The 24,717-nt window shown below is 55.1% G+C and overlaps 1 protein-coding gene and 1 long non-coding RNA gene across 2 annotated transcripts; one reads left to right on the top strand and one right to left on the bottom strand.

Annotated features, from left to right (window-relative positions):
• Nucleotides 1-679: 679 nt before the first annotated feature.
• Nucleotides 680-4,153, bottom strand: THEM6 (thioesterase superfamily member 6). The gene is made up of 2 exons (XM_005897608.2): nucleotides 3,493-4,153; nucleotides 680-2,139 (listed from the first exon to the last, which is right to left on the bottom strand). The coding sequence occupies exons 1-2, from the start codon at nucleotides 4,003-4,005 to the stop codon at nucleotides 2,026-2,028; spliced, it is 627 nt and encodes a 208-aa protein (XP_005897670.1). The 5' UTR covers nucleotides 4,006-4,153; the 3' UTR covers nucleotides 680-2,025.
• A 550-nt stretch (nucleotides 4,154-4,703) lies between these two features.
• LOC138990726 (uncharacterized) lies at nucleotides 4,704-11,400 on the top strand. Its single transcript, XR_011466822.1, has 3 exons — nucleotides 4,704-5,060; nucleotides 5,210-5,286; nucleotides 10,647-11,400. It is a non-coding gene; the product is annotated as an uncharacterized lncRNA (long non-coding RNA).
• Nucleotides 11,401-24,717: the final 13,317 nt, after the last annotated feature.

The raw sequence follows: 24,717 nt of genomic DNA, 5'->3' as shown, positions 1-24,717 counted from the left end.
CCCATGTGACCCTCACGTGGCCATTGGCTCAGGACAGGCATGAGGCCCCGCCTGGCAGGCCCCAGGGCCCTTGGGGAAGGTGGAAGGTGAAAAGGGCTGAGGCTCCAGCCAGCCTCCCTGGCAGCACAGCACTGCCCTGCTCCAAGCCTCTCCAGCCCCACCGCCCCATCGCTGAATGCCTGCTGCACACCCAGCCACCTCCAACAGCCTTTCTCTCCCGGCACGCTCCCAGTGCCGGCCCCTCCTGGGGCAGGTGGTCAGAGCACGGACACCACCCCCCCCCACCACTCACCTGCCTTCTGTCCCAGGGGTCCCATCCCTGCCCTCCTGGGAGGGCCTATACAATGGTCCCTCTGTTCACCCTGCCCCCCACCCCACCCACTAAAGCCCACTGACTTCTGCCCCACCTGCCAGCCCTCACCCTGCCCAGTGAGCCCAGGAGCCTGGGGGCCCAGACCCAGAGTCTGGGGTGGGACCTCCCAGGCCTCTGTGGACAACCACAGAGAAGGAGAGGGCTGTCTGTGAAGGGCTTGGGGCAGCTCCTTTCAGGCCGCGACCCCGTGAACCGGAACGGGCATAGGTCCTGTCCTGCCAGCGTGGACCCCAAGCTCACCCAACAATCCCAACAGCGACCCCGCCCGTCAGAAAGGGCTTCGGAAATGAAGACTCCCCAGCACGCTCACATTGAAGGCCCTTTACTCTTGGGCTTTCCTTAAATAAAACAAACACCACGATGTTCCCACTGGCTGAGGCAGACAGCGCCGTGGGGGCAGGGGAGGAAGAGGGCTGTGGCCGTGCTCGGCCCCGCTGCCGGGGGTGGACAGGGTGGCCAAGGAGTAGTCCTGGGCCCCTCTGGGCTGCCCCGGGGGCCGCTGGGGACACAGGTGAGCGGGCACCCTGCCCAGGGCAGAACCCACCCCCAGAGCCCTGACTCTGTCCCCAGCCAGGGACGAGGCCCACCTGCGCTGCCCTCTGAGGCCCCGGGCCAGTGCCTGCTTCTCCCCAGGTGGCCATTGCCCCAGCTGCAAGGCAGGAGAGCGGGCAGGCCCCAGCTGGCACCTCAGCAGGCTGGTAACGCCAGGACAGAGCTGCTCGAGCAAAGCCAGGAAGACCCTGTGTGGCCCCAGCCCACTGCGCAAGCAGCTCTCAGTGCAGGAAGAAACTAACAGATCAACAGCCGGGCAGGACGTCAAGTCAGGCAGGGACAGCCCCAGCAGGAGGGCAGGACCCCAGCCAGGGTCACAAAGCACGGTCCTATGGGCACCCAGGCAGGACCCCACGCCTCTCCCCAATCCCTCCTCAGCAGCAGGTTCCGACTAGGACCCCACCCCCACCCCCAGCTATGACAGCTCACCGCCTCCACCGGAGTCTCTGCACATCTGACCTGCGCTGGGCCCATCGTACTCTCCAAAGCCCCAAGCCCCTGCTGCAGGCCCTGCTGCCACCCCAGCGCCCGGTGACCAGGCCTCTCTCCTGAGTACCCTGGGCCGGTCAGCCTGCGCCCTGGCAGGCCACACTCTGCCCCGCCCTCACGTGCAGCAGAGGGATCTGCCTTGAAATGCTGCTCTGATCCTTCCAGCTCCTCAGGGCCCACATTAGGGCCCAGGCCTTGGCCAGCTCCAAGCCCTACCCCCGGCCCCACCCCCAATGGCAGCCTCAGACTCCAAGCTCTGGCGCTCAGCGCAACCCCAGCCTGTTCCCTGCCTCAGGCAACCTGCCCACTCAGAGCACGGAAGCCTGACTTCACCTGTAAGGCGGCCCACCCTGACCCCCTGCTGCCTGCATGCCAAGGGCCCTGGGCCTCCCAGTTTGCCCACTGTCATCACCCCGAGGGCAGAGCTGGCCTGGGTGCCTGCGTCACCCCCACCCCATGCTGGGTGTGGGATGGGGTACGGAGGGGCATCAATTGGGGGTGGGGGAGGGCCTTGAGCATGTGAGGGGGCTTGGTGGGTCACAAGGCCACTCCAGCCGGCCCATGCTGCCTCCAGGTCAAGGCTGGTGGGCAGGGTGGGCAGGCTGTGGCGGTCACTGCTCCTTGAGAATGTCGTGGAGCCCACTCTCGGCCCGGAGCAGCTGGCTGCTGGCCTCATTGTAGGCGATCCAGTGCTGCAGGTCGGCCGGCAGCTCCGGGGGCTCCACCTGCAGAGGGAGGGGAGGGTGAGACCGGATCCAGACTTGCCTGGAGCCCAGCCCTCCCCACGAGGCCGGGCCGCCCCACACCAGCCTTTCAGCAGGCAGATCCCGGCACTGGGCTCAGCCTGCCCCACGTTAAACCTGACACTGGACCCGGGGCCCTCCGCCCCATCTGGGACCGGACGTCCACAGGGTATCCCTGCCAGGCCGGGTGAGGGCCGCCTCACCGGGCATGGGTGTCACCCTTCAGCCCACGCCTGACCTCATGGCACCCTCCCCTGCAGGAAAGTGCCCTTGGCTCCCTCTCCTCCAAACTTTGGTCGCAGCTGAGTCCACGGATTTAAAGCCTCGATGGCTCTCCCCTCCCGGTCTCCTGACGATGCAGGGATACACACAGCATCTCTGTGGCTGTGAGGTGGGTGGGATCCAGGGTCTCTGGGGGTGTCCCTGACTCAAAGAGACAGAAAAGCAGAAGGCTGGGCCTCTGGCCTGCTGTGTAGCCTCAAGCAGTTTGCATCACCTCTCTGAGCCTGTTTCCCCACCTCTGATACAATGGAAATACATCATGCATGCCCTCACCATGACCGAGGTGAGGCTGTCTCCCTCTTCTGAGCCTGTCCAGGGCCAGAGAGGGCAGCGCCCTGCCTAAGGGCACCAAGGTGTCCAGCAGGTCCTGGCTTTGGCATGCAGGTGCCTGCCCTGGCAACCAGCACCGCAGCAACGTTCCCAGGGCCCCGTTGCCATGCCGCAGCTGCAGGCCCGACTGTGCCGGGAAGAGCAGGCCTGGGGGAGGGGCCTTGAGCCCCAGGCAGGTGCTGCCGCCCTCCTTTCTCCAACTGGAAAAGACGCAGGTCCTGCAGCTCTAGAGAGCTCAATTCTCACCCGAACCCAGGGGATGGTGACCCAGCCCCTCAGCTCTAATCTGGGTGAAAGGGGTCTCAGGACCTTGAGAACGCCCACCAATCTCTTGTCACCGACACCACCCCCACCCCAAAGCCATCCTTCGTTCAGATCCGAGGACCCGTGAGACGGGCTCAGCACTCTTAGCCACACTTGGACTGAAGAGAGGGGTCTTCCCTGTTTGGAGGGTGCGGCCGGGAGCCTTGAGGAGCTAGGTTCCTAAGAAGCGGCGGGAGGGGGGCATGCTGAGTCCTGCTACAAAGAGGTGATCAGGGAACCCTGAGGGGTCCCACGAAGAAAGGCATCAGTGAAGAAGGCCCTGGCCTGGGACCAAAGGGAAGGGCGGGAGCGGTACCCGGCGGGAGGAGAGCATCCCGCAGAGGGAAAGCGGCAGTGTGGGGCCAGGAGGCCAGGGGTCCTCAGGGGCCAGGGGAGACGTGCGGGGACGGGGACGCTCACCCTGCGCTTGCACAGATGCTGAACAACTCGCTCTGGCGAGGTGCCCAGCACGTGCTGGCGCGAGCGCAGCAGCGCGCACACGAAGCCGTCGCGCAGGCTGATGAAGCGCGCCTCCACGTAGAAGGCTCGGTCGTCCCAGCCCAGTAGGCGCGTGCGCACCTCGAACGGCTCGAACAGACGCAGAGAGCGGCGGTAGCGCGCGCAAGAAGCGGCCAGCACTGCGCGCGCCCCGAGCGCGCGCAGTGCCTCGAGCACACCACAGCGGGTCAGGTGCGCGATGCGTGCCACGTCGGCCTCGCGCAGGTAGCGCGCGTTGTTCATGTGCAGCAGCAGGTCCAAGTCCGAGGGCAGGACGCGGCCCGCATAGCTTTGCTCAGCCAGCAGGTCGCGGACGCGCGGCTGCAGCAGGCGCGCGCGCAGCACAGCGCACGGCACGCGAACGAGATACCAGCCGTCCAGCAATGCGAAGTAGGCGAGGGCCAGGGCCAGCAGCGCTACGAGCAGCTCCAGCATCGTGGCGGCGGCCGTAGCGGGCGCGGGGCGCGGGAGAGCCGTCAGCGCGGGTGCGGGTTCCGCGCGCAGCGTTGCAGCCGGCGGCGCTGGTTTCACTGCTCTGCCGGCCCGCCTGGGAACCGTTGAGCTTTGCGCGGGCGGAGCGAACCATCTCGCGAGGCCGGCTGAGGGGGCGACGTGCCTGGCTCCGCGGGCCGAAGTACCGCCTCTCGCCGCGGGCCCCCCCTCCACGCTCTCAGTGGTTCGTCCCACTCCGGGGCGCGAGCGGCTTTCGCTTTCTCCGCGGCGGGCGGGGCACAGGGGGCGGTGAGCCCAGGGATCGCAGCGGCACCTGGCGGTCACTCCGGGCGCTACGGACGCAGGAGCGCCCCCGGGTCTCCCGCAGTGTCGCCCCCGCCCCTTCTGGGAGCGCGAGCTCCTCGCACCTTCCCTGGCGCTTGAAGACTCGGACTGACCCCGGAGATTCCACCTCTAATTTGGGAGAGCCTCCAGCACTTCCCTGGCCTAGGCTGTGGAATTTTGCGGGAGAAACGGAAAATAGCCCGGTCGCCAGCGGCGTTACTTGGAGACGACTGGAAACCGATCCTCCTCTGCTCCCAAACCTCCAGGGGCTCCCCGCTTTCGCAGGACGACAGCCCCACGTGCGGGCGGATTCAAGGAGTGTCTCAGTCTGGCCCCAGTACACCTGTTCAGTCTCAGCCTGTGACCTCATTAACCCCGCCGCACTCACCTCTTCCCCGCAAGATCCTGACAAACCGCAACCTCATTTCCAAGCATTCCTACCCTTTACCCTTTTTAGAAACGGGAGCAAAGAACATCAGGGTGGAGAGGGAGGAGTTAGTAACTGAAATGACTCAGCAGTGGATTCAACGGTAACTTGAATTAGGCACCTGGACGCCTGGCCTGACGCGCTGCTGCACTGAGTCGCTGTCCTGTCCCTTTTCTCTGCAGGGCTTTGCGCGAAGGCCCAGAGAAGGCAGGCCAGCTCGCCTGACCAGCCTCCAGGCCTCTCCAACGACTTCATCTGCCAGTGACCCCCGAGGCCTCCTGCTCAGGTCAGTATTAGAGTCCCGGGACGGTGGGTTTGCTGAGTGATTGCTGCGGTCCAGTGGCTCTGAGAAGACATCTGGCAGCAGCTGGACTGAGGAAGCTGCCTGTCCATCCAGTCCACACCCAGCGGGCTTGAGCTGCAGGGTTCTTACAGGCCGGGAAGAAGGAGCTCCTGGGGCAGCCGTGGTCCACAGTCCATGGAGCTGGGTGCTAGGCGGCCTCCTTGCCAAGGTCAGTGTCGGGCAGAGGCTGAGTGGTTTGCTTTTCTGGCTTTGCTTCTGGGACCAGCAGCTGGGCGGAGTAGGGCCAGCGTTGTCCTGGGTCCCTGGATCTGCTTGGATACTTCCAGGAACAGAGGGCTCATTTCCAATGTCAGGGCAGGTCCACCCACCGTAGGAAACCCTGGCAGTAAGAAGACCCTTCCACAGATGCTCACACTTGTCCCTATAACGCTGTCCCTGCCCTGGCTAGGCTCTGAGCCATCTGTCCAGGGGTGGGCTAGCTTCTCAGGGCCAATGGAATGCCATGCCCTTCGAGGCCCCCTTGGCTGCCCCTCAGAATGCAGCCGCCTTGTCACCCACCTTGTCCCATCCCCCAGGGAGGACCCTGTAGCTAGAGAGCTAGTTCTGGAGACCACAGTGCAGCTTGGTGGGCGAGGCTCCGGCAGCCCCGCCCTCCTCACAGCCCCCGCTCCTGGGTCCTTCTGAGCTTCTGCTGTGCACATCACCCAGCACACACATGTACACACACACATGCATACACACACGTGCACACATATGCACATGCACACACGACACGCGGGCGCACACGTGAGCCCACACACATGTACACACACGTGCACACACATATGCACACATCCACACACGTGGGCACACAGACGTGCACACACGAGTGCACATGCACATGCACAGACATCTACACACCACACGCAGGTGCACACATGCACGCCCTCACACACATGCACATGTGCACACACACATGCACACACGACACACAGGCACACACAGACGCGCACATAGACACGCACACACTGCACATGCTGTTCCCTCTGCAGGGGACCCTTCCTTCCATCTGCCCCTTTCTGGAACCCCAAACTGGGCTAGATCCCCAGAGTACTTACTTTTACACTGATGCAATCCGTAGGTAGGGGGTGCCCTCTCCCCGCCGGACCCTGCGGCCAGGTGGCCAGGGCTGGTCTGTCTCGTTGACTGCCAAACCCCAAGGCCAGCGGGATGCTTGGTGCACTGAAGGTGTTCAAAATGTGAATGCCATAAGAACCAGTGCCTTCTCCATGGACGTGGACACACCTTCACCCAGTGGACACACGCCAGCGCCTTCTCCACGCCCCCACCATCCAGCTGCTTCTGTCCCACCCGGTGGACACATGGATCTTGTGACAGGTCCCTGGCACCTTGTGGAGGGCTGGAAGGAGTCCTGGGCACGGGACCTCGACCCCTTCCCTTGGCCCTGGAGCCTCCAAGCCTGCAGAACCAAGCAGGGCAGATGAACAGAGGGGTACTTCTGGGTCCCCTGGGTTCCTAAGGATTCTCCTATCTGGGTAACGCTGGGCGTCGCCGCCAGGGGCAGGCCCGCATACTAAGCTCCACTGGCCGCCTCCTGGGTTTGAGCCTCCAAGTGAAGAGAAGCATGGGCTCAAGACGCCGCCCGAGGAAACAAAAGCAACAGTGCATGTAGTCAGAACCAGCAGGCAGCCCCTGGACCCCGGCCCTGCCTGGACCCCGCCCCTGGGTCCACACCCTATCAATTCCACACAGGGGTCCCGGATCCGGCGGCAGCAGCTCTGCGGGCCCTTTTGGCCTAGCCAGTCCCGCTTGGGGCTCGCTTGGATCCATGCATACCTTGGTCACCACCACGTTGCCATGAAGAGGTAGCCTGGGGGTCGGACAGAACCAGGGTGCAGACCTGTTTGTCTGCAGCGCCAGCTGGGTGGCCGGTCCACTGTGGAGCTGACGGGGTGGTCGCTCTGGCAGAGAGCAGCTCTGTCAAAGCACAGGGGTGGACCCCAGGAGACTCTGGGGGGACTGACCGGATTACTCCCGGGGCTGGAATTCTTTTCTGGGTGCTGTGTGCCCAGGCCCAGGCTGGGGGCAGGGACAGTCCCTGAGCATTCAGCAGCAAGGCGGTGACTCACCTGGGGGCTGCCCCACCCCCACAGCCTATGTGGGCCAGTTGATGGGGTCTCCAGGGGTTGCTCTGCAGTCCTGGGGTACCTCAGAGGGCCCTTCCTGAGTCAGGAGAGATGCCCACCAGGCGTGGGGAAGCACTGGGCATCTCTCCTGACCCAGGAAGGGCCCCTGAGGTACCCCAGGACTGCAGAGCACCCTGGAGACCCACACTCCCTGCTGTCCAGCCTGCCTCCTTGAGCAGCTGGAGTCAAGTGGGGAGGGTGGGGATATCCCTAGGGAGTCAGACCAGTCATCAGCCTAGGGGGAGCCCACCAATCTCAGCCCTGGAAGGGCCAGACAGGTAGTCCAGTGCAGCCAGAGTCCTTGGAGGAGGACGGCCTGGGGCTGACTGTGGCTGGGAGCTGGGGCCAGAGCAGGAGATGCCCACTGCGGGGCCTGGTTTGGGGTGGGCAGGAGCCAGCTGTGTGACCTCAGGTCAGCTCCTTCACCTCTCTGAGCCTGTTTCTACTGGAGTTCGAATATGCAGACTTGCCAGTTCTAACCAGCTGACTGCATGATCTTGGGCAAGCCGCCTCACCTCCCTGCTTCAGGTTCCTCCTCTGCACAGCCTCACCTCTAAGTAGGGAGGAACAAATGAACGAGCGGGAGGTGGCAGAGAAGAGCCTGGCGTGTGGCGAGGGCTCTGTCAAGTCTGCTGGGTCATCACCGGCTACTGGAGCTGCGAGCGGATCAGATAGCATCTGCCCCCTGGAAGATGCAAGGGTCATCTTAAAAACAAACACGCTGGTCCATCTGGAGGACCACTTCGGCCACCACAGGGTTTCTATTCCTTACCGAGGAGAGAGAGAGGTTAGAAACAAAAGTGGTTTCCCTTAGAGAGTGTGACCAGGTGTGTCAGCTCGCAGAACATACCTTGTTCCGTACAAGAAGCAACACCATGAGGGTGAGATGGGGGCAGGTGTCGTCCAGAGCTTGGGGACAGGGGTTTGCACTTCCTCTTTGTCTGTGGGGACTGGGGGGCTGCCCCTGCAGGTGGCCCCGTGCTGTCCGTACCCTTGGGGGCCCGTCAGTGCCCCGTCCCGCAGGAGGGGAGACCTCTGCCCGGGGAGCTGGGCCGGGAGCCAAGCTGTTGTGGAGGCTTATGGCTGCGAGGCCTCAGGGACGGCAGGAGGTGGGGCAGGACCTGGGTCACAGGGCATGGAGGGCGCAGCCAGGGCTCCCACCTCCGGGGGCCAGCCGCCTCCCCTCTCACGCTCGCCCGTGGAGTCCAGAGTGGGGTGTGGGGACCCGGAGCACCTCCCCTCCTGAGCCTCGGCCCAGGGCGGAGCACCCCCCACAGGGAGGGGCTGACATGTGAACACCATGGCCTGGAGCCCTGCTCGGTGGACGTGGCTGCTCTCAGCACCACAGTCCTTCCCTCTGGACCTTGGGTCCTGCAGAGGCCTTCCGGGCGCCAGCGCTGGGGATCCTCGTCCTGGCTTTCTTTCTTTCCTAGAGCTCTAAACGTGCTCCACATTTCCATGTTTACACCCGCACAACCCCGGACCCTGACCCTGACCTCCGCCTGGGGGCAAGCAAGGACAGAGGCTTTCTGCCGCCAAGCCCACAGGCCTTTGTTAAGGGCCTACTGTGTGTATGGCGTTGCTGCCCCCCGACCCCCATGAACAAGCCCGCCCCTCTGAGCTTCCTCTCTTGGGGCTCTCAGGACCTCACACTGCTGACTCTAGGACTACTCGGAACACTTCCTCTCAGCCTTTGCAGGGCCCTCCAGAGAGCCTGCTCCGTGCTGGTTGTGGAGGACACTGCACGCAGAACCTGGCTCAGCTTATGGAGGGGCAGGCAGGGAAGGCTTCCTGGAGGAAGACGTGCTTGAGCAAGGGTTAAGGGTGGGTTGGAATATTGAGCAGGGGTCTGGTGGGCTATCTGCCGGCTGTTTCACATCATGAAGCCCAGCCTGCTGGGCGGTGGGAGCTGGGCAGGAGTCCTCGAGGGAGCCACGGAGCGCTGGGAAGGGCGGGGGGCATCGCCCGACCTGAGTGAGGGTCTCGGAGGGTCTGTGACGGGGCCAGGTGTGTCAGGAGTGGCCCGGGCCATGGATACCGCTGCCTGGCATGGGGCACAGCAGGGTCCTCCTGGATCCTACAGCTGGGCCCGCCCCAGAGCAGCAGATGGCCAGGAGCACCGAGCAGCACCTGGGTGACACCGGCCGGCTGCAGGGCCTGGGCCCTGCTGGCGTTGCACAGGTCAGTGGAGCAGCAGGCGATATTTTCTTGCTCCCGAAGGAATTCCCCGAGTCCTCCACACAGTGCGAGCTGCAGCCTTTGCTGATGACGGTCAGGAGACTGATGCCTTTTGTGGGGGGAGGGGTGGTGGAGATGCTGGGCAGGGCTGGGCCTTGGGCACTCATCCACCTGCCCTGGCCCAGCTCCTGCGGCCTGCCTCCTGTCCTGACTCTTGACTGAAATTCCAGAGCTTGGGTCGACCCCAAGACGACAAGCCCTGTGAGGGCGGGGGCTTGGTCGCATCCATGTCCACATGCCCAGGCATCCAGACCCTCTGCCGGCACTGGAGATGCTCAGTGAATGACTGGATGCAGGGTGGAGGGACGAGGGCCAACGGGTGCGTGGAGGGTGAGCGGTGAAAGGGACGGGTTATGGGTGAGGAGACAGATGGATGGGTGGATAAGGGGTAGGGCGGGGGTGGATGGATGGGAAACGGAGCGTCCGTATCTGTGCCCGGACGGGAGAACAAGGGGGCCGGTGGGCGGGTGGTCCAAAGGATGAACAGTCCAGTTCGGAGACCCAATCCTGCGCCCTTGGAGCGCCTGAAGGAGTCCGGGGGATGACGCGGGGGGCGGGGCGTCCTGGGGCGTGCGCGGGCGGGGGGGGGGGTGGCGTCCGAGGGACAGCGCGGGGGGGCAGGGCAGGATGCAGAGAGGCCAGGGGTACACGGGCCGCTCACCGACATGCTCGGTCCAGCACTGGTTCTGCAGTTCTGCACACGCTGGCAGCCCTCGTTGTTGCCCTGGTCCTCGCAGGAGTAACACTGGAGGGCGGTGCCTGTGGGGGAATGAGGGGTGGGGTGATGGGTTGCCCCTCTCTTCAGCGCTGGGGGACAGGAACCTCGTTTCCTCCTCTCCTGCATGGAGTGGGGGGCACCATCCGGTACACAAGAGCCACAGACTAGGGGCCCTGCACACGGGGGAGCCCTGCCCAACCTCCCGAAGGCCCTGTCATGATGCCACGCTCCTGAGAGGGAGGGGCACCAGGCAGCGGAGGGCAGGGTGGATAGGACCCTTCCCAAATGGTCTGCATCACCGGGCAAGGTGCCTCTCAGTGGCCCCGTCCCCGGAGCGATGAGCGGTGGGTGCATCCCTGGCCAGGCCAGCTCTGTCCCTGGGGCGAGGCTCCAGCTCCTGGTGATTCATCTCCTCGGGCAGGACAGGTCGAAGCTGAGGTCCACACGGCGGCGCCAACAGGCCGCCAGCAGCCCACCTGCACGCAGGCTCCACCGGCGCCTCGAGCCCCTCTCCTGCTTGCCTCCTCCCAGCCGCCTCCTCCCTCTCGGCCCCTCTTGCCTCCCTCATCGTCCCACCCCCAGGGCCCTGCTCCCCCAGCTCTGCCCCGGGCCCACGCAAGCCCCACCCGGCTGCAAGGCCAAGTTAGCAGCGAGCAGGGGGAGGACGAGAGCCTTCATGGTGGCGGGCTCAGGTGAGCAGAGCCTGGGCGGCTTTAAGGGCTCTGCTGGCAGGGGGGGCAGCTGCCCACGGTCAACACTAATGGTCCGGGCCCCAGGGCGGGGCAGATCCTCAGTGCCTGACAGGCTGCACCCTCCCTGGCCTTCTCTATGTTTCCAGAAGGCAGAGCCTGCCGGGGACGGGGCCCATTTCTCAGCCACCCCAGGAGGAGGCCCGCAGGCAGCTTCTCCACCATCACAGAGACAGCGGTTCCATAAGGAGCCTAGAAAGGCTTCCACCGGTTAAGACCTGGGGGTGGGAGATTCATCAGCAGGCCAGCTCTTTGGCCACACCGGGACGCCAGGGCCACGGTGGCACTGACTGTGTCCCTTTCCCAGCCTTCTCCCATCAGCGGCTCCGGCCAGCCTCTGGGAACCCGCCTGTATTGCCGAAAATCGTTTTAGGTTTGACGGATTTGTTAATGAAAGAAACCACTTGTTACACACAAATAAACAATTTCAATTTTTAACAGAGGACTGTTTGACTTAATTCTAATATACAGTCATTAAAAGAAAAGCAAAGAAAGAAATAGAACAGAGAGAAGTTAACAGCTTATTAAACATCACCAGCTTGGGCCAACTACTTACCCAGACTTAAAAGCTCTGGGAAGACCCTCCAGCAATCTGGAGTCCTAATTGGGAAAGGGTCCCCAGCGGTGCGTCCACCCCACGGGTGAGACTTCAGATTGCAATTTTGGGGGCTCCTGCTTATAAGCCCAGGCTGCAAACTGATACCATCATCAGCAAAAATGCAGCTTTGTTTTTTAGAAGTTTTACAATGCTGATTGCTTCACGTTGTGAATTAGACCCGGGAGGTTGGCCAGACCAACCCCTTCAGGGGTTCAAGAATTCCAAGACCCACTCCCTTTCTGATCTAAAGTGTCGCCTGACTCTTTGCGTGCGGGCAGGCACAGAATCCACGCAGTGACCAGGCAAGGCAGAAGCAGGCCAGTGGTCTGATCTCCTGCTTCTGAAGCCTGAACAAGACTTCTTCCATTTTAATTTCCCTAATGTGGCCCTTCCCGCATTCCTCCGAACCCAGCGGTGGAGGGTGGGACCGGTGGCTCCCGACCACTGTTGACCTGGGGGCCAGGAGTGATCCCTGCTGTCCTTTATCTGACCTTTGTGAGCAGTCTTCCCGGGACCCCTTGGAGTGTCGGCAGGGGCTGACGGCCCAGGCCACACCAAGTGCCTGCTGGCCCCGGCGTGAGTCTGGGGGCAGCAAGCCTCCTGCGGGGGAGAGTGCCTTTCGTTTCCTCAGATCTTCCTGGCCCCCAGATGGCCTCAGGAGCAGATCTTACTCCTCTGCTTGATTTACCCTGGAAAAGGGCCAGGGCATGTCACGGGTGGAGAGGACACTGCTGGAGGGTGAGCACTGGAGGGGCTCCCTGGGCTGTGGGGAGGCTGAGGGCCAGGTGGGTGCCTCACTAGGGGGCAGCCCCGGATGGCAGGGGCAACCTGAGACCCGGCCCTCCTGTGGCTCAGCACCCCTGGGTCTCCCCCACCCCCCGGCCCCCGGCTCCCACAGGCTGGGCTCTGTCCAAAAGAGCCTGGGGCCAGAGACAGGGAGGAACCCGACCTTGAGCAGAGGTGAGTGTGGCACAAGCACGGCACACCTTCCTTGCCCGGGCTGCCTACCTGGAACTTCCTGAATCCCGTGTCCCCCCAATCCCCAGGCCATCGCCCGCCCCCCAGGCCATCACCCCCCAGGCCATCGTCCCCCCAGGCTCAACTGCCTCACATGGAAAGCAAAATGCTTGTTCCTTTGCTGTTCCCACTGGGGCCACCTGTGTGCACCCCACCCTCACTCCATTTCACCAGGGCCGGGGTGCCCTGGGCTGGGACCTTTCTTATCTGTCTTTGTAGTCAAGTCACCCAGCACCAAGCACCAGCCTGGAAACCTCATTCTTCAAACATTGACCGTCGCATCTGTGTTTGTTGATGTGATTTGATATGAAGTGGTCATTGTGAGGCAGTGGTTCTCAGACAGGGGCGTTATTTCTGCGGCCCAGGCAGGGGACCTTTGGCAGGGCCTGGAGACATTCTCGGTTGCCCTAATGGGGGTCTCCTGGTGTCCAGGGGCACAGGTCAAGAGCGCTGCCCGACGCCTGCAGTCACAGCAGAGTCGTCAGCTGACACCGGGCAGGACTGGCGGCTTTGCTGGGGTTGGAACCCGCCACCCTTCCTTCCAGTTTCCCCCTTTGCAGTGGGAATGTCTGTTCTCAGTCTATCCCACTGCTGTATTAACTCGTCTGGCTTCACAGATTCGCAGCTGGAGAGGAATCTGCCAGGATGAATCCCACCTGGACTCGGCCACGTGCGATAAGAGATTGGGGAGACTTTGGGCTCTAGGCGTTCGCGTTGGCGCTGTGATGAGTTAGGGCTTCTGAGGCTTTCGGGATGACATGAGTTCACCGTGCATGTGAGAAGGATGTGAATTTTGAGGGGCCAGGGGCTGGACAGTGTCCTCCCCAAATTCATACACTGAAGCCCTAAGCCCCGATGTGGTGGTTCTCAGAGACGAGGGCTGGTCTCTGTCCCGAAGGGTCCTGGTGGCCGAGGAGGTGCCCCCCTGCACATCCCTGCAGAGTGAAGTCAGGAGCCCAGGAGCCGCAGCCACGCCCCCACCCCCCAGGTAAAGTCCCCTCTGCCGTGAAAGACCCTTGCCCTGGATCTGGTCTCCCCACTCGAGGGTCCAGAACCTGGGGGAGCGGCTCTACTGTGCCCAGTGTGGCCCTGGCCGAGGACCGAGGATCCCAGCACTCAGGAGTCCCGTGGACTCGGAGGCTGGTGATGATAGCTTACGTCGACTAAAAACAGATGCACAACTTGAGAGCTGTGAGGTAAGTTTTATTTGGGCCAAAATGAGGACTGCAGCCCGGGCGGCATCTCAGAGAGCTCTGAGAGACTGCTCCAAAGTGGCAGTGGGGGAAGGTCAATATATAAGGTTTTGGGGAAGGGGGGGTTCAATACCATGAAGCACTCATTTTACAAAAGGTTTTTGTTAGTCATGAGAATCTGATGTCACCAGGAAGGGATTTAGTGCTTCTCTAGATAAGAGGAGATGCAAGGATTGAGATCACAAAATCTGTTCCTAAAAACATCCAACTAGATAAAGACCGGTCCCACCAGATTCCCAAGAATCACCAGATCCTTGGTAAGTGCCGATTTGTAGTTGACATGGCCCCCTTGTGGTCATACATCCGACCATACTTTGGGGGGCATTTCATGACCATTTCGTCCCGCATTGCTGGGAAGGCTCGTTCCCAGTTCTGAAGGTTTTTGTCCTAAAACACTCAATGTGCTATTACTGGACTAGGTTTTAACAGTCAAAGATCTCTGGACACCTGTCTTCTAGTTATGGTCCAGGAAGGTACTTCCTTTGTTGCATCTTTTCATACCTAGAGTTACACTATTACAGTCATTGATCATATATCGAGCTATTCATTTGATCAACTGCTTCAAGTCTAGTCATCATTTCCACTGGAGGCTCAGTCATATACTTGGTAATACAAGAAATAATAATCTTGTGAGACAAGCAAAATACAAATGGTATATTAATAACGTTAGTGGAATTAAAAGTAAATATTTTAGCCATGAGGCTCCCACACCAGTTTTTTTTAAATATCTTCAAGACTAGGGAATGAATCACTTAGAGCAGAAATCTGATTTTTCACGTGGTTCAAATGTGTTACATTAAAGGATTTATCAGGTACCAAAATACAGTATTCGATTTGAATTATAGCACTGATATCTCCCTGAGATGCTGTAAGGTGTCAAGGGCCTTGCAGTTGCCTAGCACTGCCTTTCTCATCATAGAGACAGAATTCAATAGGCTAATAGCCCGGTTACTACCATTTAAAGCTTTTGGAAGTTGTTAAGGCTTAGATATGGTCGATTACATCCTCCAACACCATTGAAGGCACACACACACAGATACACACAAGCTGCTAAGTGGTCATACCAGTAGAATACAGGTCTTTGACGCACTGGGATCATACCAATGGTAGATTGGTTAGGGTTACGTCTAATTTGTTAACATGTATGAGCTAAAATTCATGGGAATCCCAGGCTACACCTTCGTATCCATCCCTGTAGATGTGAAGGCCATAAATTAGTGCCACAAATCCCCTGAGTTCCATACCAATCACTCTCTCTATGGGCAATAATAGGCATAGTTCATAAAGCACCCAGTTTTGTCTCATAATTAGCAGGTCGATCATTTTTAGTATGATTTAACCGTTCCAACATAGAGGAGCCTTTAAACCTAAATGACCATAGCCTGGTGTTAACCATGTAGATCTTCCCCATAACTGTGGGAGTTTTCCTTTTAATGGATGCGAAGATGTCCATGATAGAAAACATGTGGCTGACAGGCATAGGTCCAAGGAATCAAGAAAACATTATCAGTTCAGTTCAGTCCCTCAGTCATGTCTGACTCTTTGCGACCCCATGAGTCGCAGCACTCCAGGCCTCCCTGTCCATCACCAACTCCCGGAGTTCACTCAGATTCACATCCATTGAGTCAGTGATGCCATCCAGCCATCTCATCCTCTGTCGTCCCTTCTCCTCCTGCCCCCAATCCTTCCCAGCATCAGAGTCTTTTCCAATGAGTCAACTCTTCGCATGAGGGGGCCAAAGTACTGGAGTTTCAGCTTTAGCATCATTCCTTCCAAAGAAGTCCCAGGGCTGATCTCCTTCAGAATGGACTGGTTGGATCTCCTTGCAGTCCAAGGGACTCTCAAGAGTCTTCTCCAACACCACAGTTCAAAAGCATCAATTCTTCGGCGCTCAGCCTTCTTCACAGTCCAACTCTCACATCCATACATGACCACAGGAAAAACCATAGCCTTGACTAGACGAACCTTTGTTGGCAAAGTCATGTCTCTGCTTTTGAATATGCTATCTAGGTTGGTCATAACTTTCCTTCCAAGGAGTAAGCGTCTTTTAATTTCATGGCTGCAGTCACCATCTGTAGTGATTTTGGAGCCCAGAAAAATAAAGTCTGATACTGTTTCCACTGTTTCCCCATCTATTTCCCATGAAGTGATGGGACCGGATGCCATGATCTTCGTTTTCTGAATGTTGAGTTTTAAGCCAACCTCTTCACTTTCCACTTTCACTTTCATCAAGAGGCTTTTGAGTTCCTCTTCACTTTCTGCCATAAGGGTGGTGTCATCTGCATATCTGAGGTTATTGATACTTCTCCCGGCAATCTTGATTCCAGCTTGTGTTTCTCCCAGTCCAGCGTTTCTCATGATGTACTCTGCATATAAGTTACATAAGTAGGGTGACAATATACAGCCTTGACGTACTCCTTTTCCTATTTGGAACCAGTCTGTTGTTCCATGTCCAGTTCTAACTGTTGCTTCCTGACCTGCATACAGATTTCTCAAGAGGCAGATCAGGTGGTCTGGTATTCCCATCTCTTTCAGAATTTTCCACATTTTATTGTGATCCACACAGTCAAAGGCTTTGGCGTAGTCAATAAAGCAGAAATAGATGTTTTTCTGGAACTCTCTTGCTTTTTCCATGATCCAGCAGATGTTGGCAATTTGACCTCTGGTTCCTCTGCCTTTTCTAAAACCAGCTTGAACATCAGGAAGTTCACGGTTCACATATTGCTGAAGCCTGGCTTGGAGAATTTTAAGCATTACTTTTCTAGCAAGTGAGATGAGTGCTAGCTCTTAGACAAATCAGTGTTACAGCTCTATTTTATTTAGAAGATAGCAGGAGAATCCATCCTCGAAGCGTGAGGCCATGCCAACCCAAAGACGCGAAGAGAAGAGAGTGGAGGAGCGCGCCAGCACGCGGGAGAGAGAGAGAGAGCACGGGCGCTTTGGCTCCTCTTTTTATGTTTCTTCCTCCCCGGGCCTGCCCTATGCAAACTGGGCTTAGCCAGGAGTGCTGTTTGTTCCACTTGAGGTCTTCACCCCGGTCCTCGGACCTTCCTTTCTTCTATTTTCACAGGCTTTTCCCTTCCTTGTCTTTTAGCCACTGCCATTCTGGACTCTTTTTCCCTATTCTAACTACCTAGCATAACCATATATAAAACTTTTCCTCAGGGTTGACTTTTCACAAACCTTATCCCTTTCTGTACCCATTACTGTCGTCGTCCATCTAAAAAGCCACCTGTAAGTTAGGCTTACTTCCTTTTCCCTTCACAAAATGCAATTTCATTCCTCATACCCTTTTTACCGAAAACACACTTCCTACTTCCCTTAAGCAACCAAAAACTGATTTTTATATCAGCATTTTATAGACTGGTGAGCATAAATACCAGTGATAATTTCTAAAACCTTTGTTTTCTTAGAGAGAACATTTTAGGATAGCACCAAACATCATTTATTTTTAATCCTAAATCTCTTTAATTTCTCTATAAGAGGTAGTGTTTAGTAGTAAATGTTTCAAATTCTTATTTTATTTGGAAATGACTTAGCTATTCAATAGACTTCCAACACTTGGTTAAGCACAACCCTTAGAAGTTCAAGTTACCCCAGTCTGGATAGACTATTTTAGACAGACCTTCCTAATAGAGTTCTTATTTCACGTACATTTTTTAAGAAGTTTCTTCATGCAAGGTAATTTCTTTGCTGACAAATTTGTAACAGATATACTAATATTTAACTTACAGGCATTTAATACTGAATATTTCCCAGTTCATGCATGTGAACCTGAAATTCATTTTGAAGAAGGAATTCATAGGGCCTGGACTCCATCTTAGGCCTGTTCATGCTGATCATGCTCGGCCATCTTTCCAGTGGACTCTAAACTCTGTGTTTAGTGCCTATGAAAACAACAACAGAAGGATAAGACCCCCTCCAGACAGGGGAACCTTGAAGATCGTATCTAGGTTACTCATCGCCTAAGAGAAAACATATACTAATCACCCCTTCCTCCAGACAGGCCATAAATTTTTCTGTATCTATCGGAGTGTCAGATCAGATCAGTTCAGTCGCTCAGTCGTGTCTGACTCTTTGTGACCCCATGAATCGCAGCACGCCAGGCCTCCCTGTCCATCACCAACTCCTGGAGTTCACTCAGACTCATGTCCATCGAGTCAGTGATGCCATCCAGCCATCTCATCCTCTGTCGTCCCCTTCTCCTCTTGCCCCCAATCCCTCCCAGCATCAGAGTCTTTTCCAATGAGTCAACTCTTCGCATGAGGTGGCCAAAGTACTAGAGTTTCAGCTTTAGCATCATTCCTGCCAAAGAAATCCCAGGGCTGATCTCCTTCAGAATGGACTGGTTGGATCTCCTTGCACTCCAAGAGACTCTCAAGAGTCTTCTCCAACACCACTGTTCAAAAGCATCAATTCTTCGGCGCTCAGCCTTCTTCACAGTCCAACTCTCACATCCATACATGACCACAGGAAAAACCATAGCCTTGACTAGACGAACCTTTGTTGGCAAAGTAATGTCTCTGCTTTTGAATATGCTATCTAGGTTGGACACAACTTTCCTTCCAAGGAGTAAGCATCTTTTAATTTCATGGCTGCAGTCACCATCTGTAGTGATTTTGGAGCCCAGAAAAATAAAGTCTGACACTGTTTCCACTGTTTCCCCATCTATTTCCCATGAAGTGATGAGACCGGATGCCATGATCTTCGTTTTCTGAATGTTGAGCTTTAAGCCAACTTTTTCACTCTCCACTTTCACCTTCATCCAGAGGCTTTTTAGTTCCTCTTCACTTTCTGCCATAAGGGTGGTGTCATCTGCATATCTGAGGTTATTGATATTTCTCCCGGCAATCTTGATTCCAGCTTGTGTTTCTTCCAGTCCAGCGTTTCTCACAATTGCACTCATCTCACACGCTAGTAAAGTGATGCTTAAAATTCTCCAAGCCAGGCTTCAGTAATATGTGAACCATGAACTTCCTGATGTTCAAGCTGGTTTTAGAAAAGGTAGAGGAACCAGAAATCAAATTGCCAACATCCGCTGGATCATGGAAAAAGCCAGAGAGTTCCAGAAAAACATCTATTTCTGCTTTATTGACTATGCCAAAGCCTTTGACTGTGTGGATCACAATCAACTGTGGGAAATTCTGAAAGAGATGGGAATACCAGACCACCTGATCTGCCTCTTGAGAAATCTGTATGCAGGTCAGGAAGCAACAGTTAGAACAGGACATGGAACAACAGACTGGTTCCAAATAGGAAAAGGAGTACGTCAGGGCTGTATATTGTCACCCTGTTTGTTTATTTAATTTCGGTCTAGTTAGTCTAAATTTTGGCTATAAAACTATGGTCACCAAATAAGAATTACAATTTTTGACAATGTGGTCACAATGTTCTTTAGACTCCAGAGGAAACTTGAAGAAAAATTTCTCTCTTTAAGAATTCTTGCCCTGAGGAAATAACTCCTCCTATACCTTTAGACCAGAGCTCTCTGGATCACTTATCTGCTGCTGCTACTGCTGCTAAGCCACTTCAGTCGTGTCCGACTCTGTGCGACCCCATAGACGGCAGCCCACCAGGCTCCCCCATCCCTGGATTCAGCAGGCAAGACCATATCTAATTCCTGAAACCAAAACGAACAAAAAGGGGATTTTAAAATCTTACTCCAAACATTTTTTTATTCATAACTAAGTTTGGAAAGCAAAGCTATAAGACCTCTTGTGTCTATTTGGATGAATGTATATCTCAGTGTGTGTCTTTTTTTTTTTTTTATAATATTGCTGATTGCTGAGATCAATTTGTAAATGAGCTGTAATCTAATTGGCCTTAAAAGAAAAAGAAGTAAGCACTTACAAATCAAATAATTCTAAATACAAGAGAAAGTAACCTAAATTGTTGTAGCCACGCATTCCTGGAAACAAACTCACTCAGAAGGACAATGCGGATAGTGGAGTGCAGTTTATTACACCGGTGGGCCCAGGGCAGAGTCTCCTCTTAGCCAAGGGAGCTAACCCTTGGGTTAGCTGGTTGGGTTCACAAACCCAACCAGCATTTGTGAAAATCATGTGTATGTGTCTGAGCCCACCACTCCAAATTCCTTGAGACTTACATAAACCGAGGAAAATACAATCCCAATAACCCCCTCATTCATGTCCTATGTGTTCGTGTGCTCAAACAGTCAAACAATTAGCCAATAATCAATAAACTGTTCATCAAGGCTGTATATTGTCACCCTGTTTATTTAACTTATATGCAGAGTACATCATGAGAAACGCTGGACTGGAAGAAACACAAGCTGGAATTAAGATTGCCGGGAGAAATATCAATAACCTCAGATATACAGATGACACCACCCTTATGGCAGAAAGTGAAGAGGAACTAAAAAGCCTCTGGATGAAGGTGAAAGTGGAGAGTGAAAAAGTTGGCTTAAAGCTCAACATTCAGAAAACGAAGATCATGGCATCCGGTCCCATCACTTCATGGGAAATAGATGGGGAAACAGTGGAAACAGTGTCAGACTTTATTTTTCTGGGCTCCAAAATCACTGCAGATGGTGACTGCAGCCATGAAATTAAAAGATGCTTCAGCCATGAAATTAAAAGACGCTTACTCCTTGGAAGGAAAGTTGTGTCCAACCTAGATAGCATATTCAAAAGCAGAGACATTACTTTGCCAACAAAGGTTCGTCTAGTCAAGGCTATGGTTTTTCCTGTGGTCATGTATGGATGTGAGAGTTGGACTGTGAAGAAGGCTGAGCACTGAAGAATTGATGCTTTTGAACTGTGGTGTTGGAGAAGACTCTTGAGAGTACCTTGGAGTGCAAGGAGATCCAACCAGTCCATTCTGAAGGAGATCAGCCCTGGGATTTCTTTGGCAGGAATGATGCTAAAGCTGAAACTCCAGTACTTTGGCCACCTCATGCGAAGAGTTGACTCATTGGAAAAGACTCTGATGCTGGGAGGGATTGGGGGCAAGAGGAGAAGGGGACGACAGAGGATGAGATGGCTGGATGGCATCACTGACTCGATGGACATGAGTCTGAGTGAACTCCGGGAGTTGGTGATGGACAGGGAGGCCTGGCGTGCTGCGATTCATGGGGTCACAAAGAGTCGGACACGACTGAGCGACTGATCTGATCTGAGACCAAAATTTAGTACTCAACTTGGCCCTGATAACAAGGGCAGATTGGCCTCAGCAGGGATTGTCCCTCTGGGGAAGTAGGTGTCTTAGTTTGATCAGCCCCAAGCTGTTGATTACAGGAGGAAGTCCTGGACATAAGGGAACTTCAGTTCATTTTCCTATCCTATGTCAATAAAGATCTAATATCTTTAGGCCACTTTTCTTGTCATTGGATCATAACTATAGATTAGCCAGTCATTTAAAAAATTTCCCCAAGGGGTTCCCAGGTGGGGTGTGGAACCTTAGAGTGAGAAATTCACATATTAGCTCGAACAGTTTGTACCAGATGTCTGTGCACTTAAACCAAACCAACAAACCAAACCAGAACTTCACCATCCAGGAGTCACACTCCAAATGAAACAAAAGGCAAAGAGATGCCCAGAAATCAAAAGCCAAGTGGCAAGAGTGCCCCAAAAAGATGGTAAAGTGATGCCCCAAAATCAAAAGCCAAATGGCATAAATGCCAAACGTGACCTCCCAGTTCAACTAGGCCTGCGACCTGCAAAGTGAGTGCCAGCAGCCTTTTTCGTTCCGATAGTTTCAAGCAATTTCTTGTTGATTTGCTGCAAAGAAGTTACTCTATCATTTCCTGCTTTAGAAGCTTTTAGATACCAGTCAAAGCACAGCCGGCCTCTTCTAATTGTACACGCAAAAACTTTTAGAATATCAAAGAACCCCAATTTGGCCATTTTAGGGTAAGATTTCTTTCAGTATAATTTCTCCAATTAACTAGGTACTTGCGAGTATGAGCTCTGTGTGTATTGTACATGAGTGTTAGTCAGAGGCTGGCTTTCTGACATCCTTTTGTTTCTATTTTTGAGAGTTTCTGTATCCCATTTTAAGCTGAATTTGTCAGGGATAAAAGTCACTAGTGAACCTGTGTAGTGGGCCCACGTGCCGTTGTGAGCTTAACTCCTCCAGGAGTCACTCCAGAGTCACTTCAGCTCATCTTACGTGTCTCGGATTCTGCCTCCAGCAATCTAAGACCACCGTGGCTGCTCAGGTCACTGAATGGCAGTTCTTATGTGCGACCCCCAGATGAACAAGTATTTTAGTTAATGAGTGGGTTTCCCTATGGGACTACTGCATGATATGAGGACTAGGCCTCCACCACTCCTGTACATTTCTCAGTCATCTGAGAAAACCAAAACCAGCCGGGAGGAGTCTTGTCCCTTTTCTTCAGAGCAAAGCTCTCATGTATTTTCCTCACTTTTACCCTGACAAATTCTATAATGGCAGTCAAATTTAGTGTCAGATCAGCCTCTTACTTAACCACTCAGCCAACACCGTTCAGTCCCCTACAACGGAGCGACCTCAGCATCTTTCAGCCGAGCCCTGGGTATTCCTTGATTTTTTTCCCAATCGAGCCCCCCTCCCCAGTACCTTTCCACTGGGTGGGCAATTCTCCTGGCGTGTTTCAGCCAGCCCCTGACCCAGCAGCTTTTGACTGGGTGGGAATTCCTCTGTATCTTTCAACTGAGCCCCTCTCAGTGTGTAGACCATGAGTGGGTATGCCCCGGATGTTTCACCCAGGCCCCCCCAACCCAGAGTCTTTCCTGGTGGGAGGGGACAGGTAACTGCCTCCACCGCCAAATAAAACTCAGAATCTCAAACAATACGGGAGATTCAAGAACCAGGAGAGACTTTACCCAAATCCGTCTGCACTCCCCGAGGAAGCGGATGGGTGCAAGGGGCCGCTGCTGGTACAACAGCTCCGGTTCCTTGTGGAGTCCAGTCGCAGGAAGGAAGTCCACTCTGGGTTGTTTCATCGGTCACCATGACTGTCGACTAAAAACAGATGCACAGCTTGAGAGCTGTGAGGTAAGTTTTATTTGGGGCAAAATGCGGACTGCAGCCCGGGAGGCAGCATCTCAGACAGCTCTGAGAGACTGCTCCAAAGCGGCAGTGGGGAAGTCAATATATAAGGTTTTGGGGAAGGGGGAGTTCAATACCATGAAGCACTCATTTTACAAAAGGGTTTTTGTTAATCATGAGAATCTGATGTCACCAGGAAGGGATTAGTGCTTCTGTAGATAAGAGGAGATACAAGGATTGAGATCACAAAATCTGTTCCTAAAAACATCCAACTAGGTAAAGACCCGTCCCACCAGATTCCCTGGAGCACAGAGTGTCTCCCTCCACCCTGAACCCCCTTGGGGGGTGTTGAAGGTCAGCAGCTATAGGGCATGGGGTTCAATCTCTGTAGAGACAGATGGCAAATGCCTTTGTTGTTCAGTCGTTGGCAATGCTCTTGGTAAGTGCCAATTTGTAGTTGACACTTAGGATGAACGGTGCTGGGTTTGTGATCTCCGAAGAAGAAGATTTAGCTTTGGGACCAGGGACCAGGTTTGATCACTCAAGAGCTTTTGTGTAGCAGAGTTTTATTAAAGTGAAAAAGGGACAGACAAAGCTTCTGACACAGACATCAGAAGGGGGACGGAGAGTGGAGCTGTATACTTTTTAGTTATTACAATAGATCAAAAGAATGTCTCAAGGTTGTAAAAATTTTACCAGACCCACTCCCACAACTTACATTTTAGGATGACAGCATTAGAATTTAACAATAGAAAGATCCTACCAGACCCATTCCCTAATATACATTCTAAAATATCAGGATTAGTCAGAAAGTTTTCAGAAAGGAGAAACTGTCCTCCTGCAGAATACATTGTTGTTATATAATCCATAGTACAAACTGAGTTGTTTGTTGTGTAATTATCAGTTTTGGGCTTAAAGAAAAAAAAAAAAAGTTTGTTCTTTCCTTTTCGAGAACCTCAGACCCCTATCTCCTCCCTGGGGACGCTGGACTTATCAAACTGCCTAGGAACTGACTCTCTCAGTGACAGCTGGATCCAGCCAGGCCTGGTGGCCCAGGAGGACCTTTCTGGGGCGCACGGGATGCGGGGACGTCCACTCAGCCAGATCCTTTCCAAGACTTCCGGGCTGGGGACCATCTGGCATGGTTGGGGGCCAGACACTGTCCACTGGGGGGATACTTAGGGACGGGGCCCTCCGCGTCAGGCTTCATGTGGCACCAGGAGAGGGTCTTCCTCCTCCTGTCTCTTCCAGACCCCTTCCTCTCTACCAGAGTGGACTCAGTCCTGGAGACAAGGTCTGAGGTCCCAGTGAGCCGGTGGGAGCTTCCAAGGGAGCTCTATGCAGGTTCGCGGAGGCGCAAGTGATCCTGTGCCCACAAGGTGGCAGCAGAGTGCCCCGCGGGGACAGAGTGGCCTGGACCAGAGAGAGGGGCTGGCAGAGGCCAGATGCTGCCTGGATGTGGAGGCCAGAGTGCGCGTGTTGGGGGAAGGGGGTGAGAGGCAGAGGGCGGGGATGGCTGGGTTTTTGGCTGGAGCGATGGAGACGTGGAGCTGCTATTCACTACGGTGGGGAATGTGAAGCTGAAGCTCGCGGGGCGGGAGGGGTGTGCACCCAGGTTTAGAGATGGCTGGTTCACAGTGCGTTAGAAGGCTATGAGGGGACGCTGGGCGCTGGGTAGGGCACACGCGGCTAGAGCTTGTGGGCGGGGTCCTGGCAGGAGGCGTACATTTCGCCGCCTGCCTTTGTTGATAGGCACAGCGTGAGGCTGGAGGAGATACCCCGGGAGTGGGTGTGGACAGAGAGGAGAGAGCCAGAGATGAAGTTGGCCAGGTGGCAATCAGCAGGAGAGGGTGAGGAAGGAGGACCAGGGGTGGGAGCATCCTGGGAGC

The sequence above is a fragment of the Bos mutus genome, chromosome 14, assembly GCF_027580195.1.
Source record: "Bos mutus isolate GX-2022 chromosome 14, NWIPB_WYAK_1.1, whole genome shotgun sequence".
Lineage (NCBI taxonomy): Eukaryota > Metazoa > Chordata > Mammalia > Artiodactyla > Bovidae > Bos > Bos mutus.
Note: the sequence above shows the minus strand (reverse complement) of the source record. Positions and strands in the feature narration are given on the sequence as shown.

Bases quoted from the DNA above. Each gene is read 5' to 3' on its own strand.
- THEM6 (XM_005897608.2), bottom strand. From the start codon at position 4,005: ATGCTGGAGCTGCTCGTAGCGCTGCTGGCCCTGGCCCTCGCCTACTTC. The intron at 2,140-3,492 runs GTGAGCGTCCCC...CTCCCTCTGCAG, and splicing joins AGCATCTGTGCAAGCGCAGG to GTGGAGCCCCCGGAGCTGCC.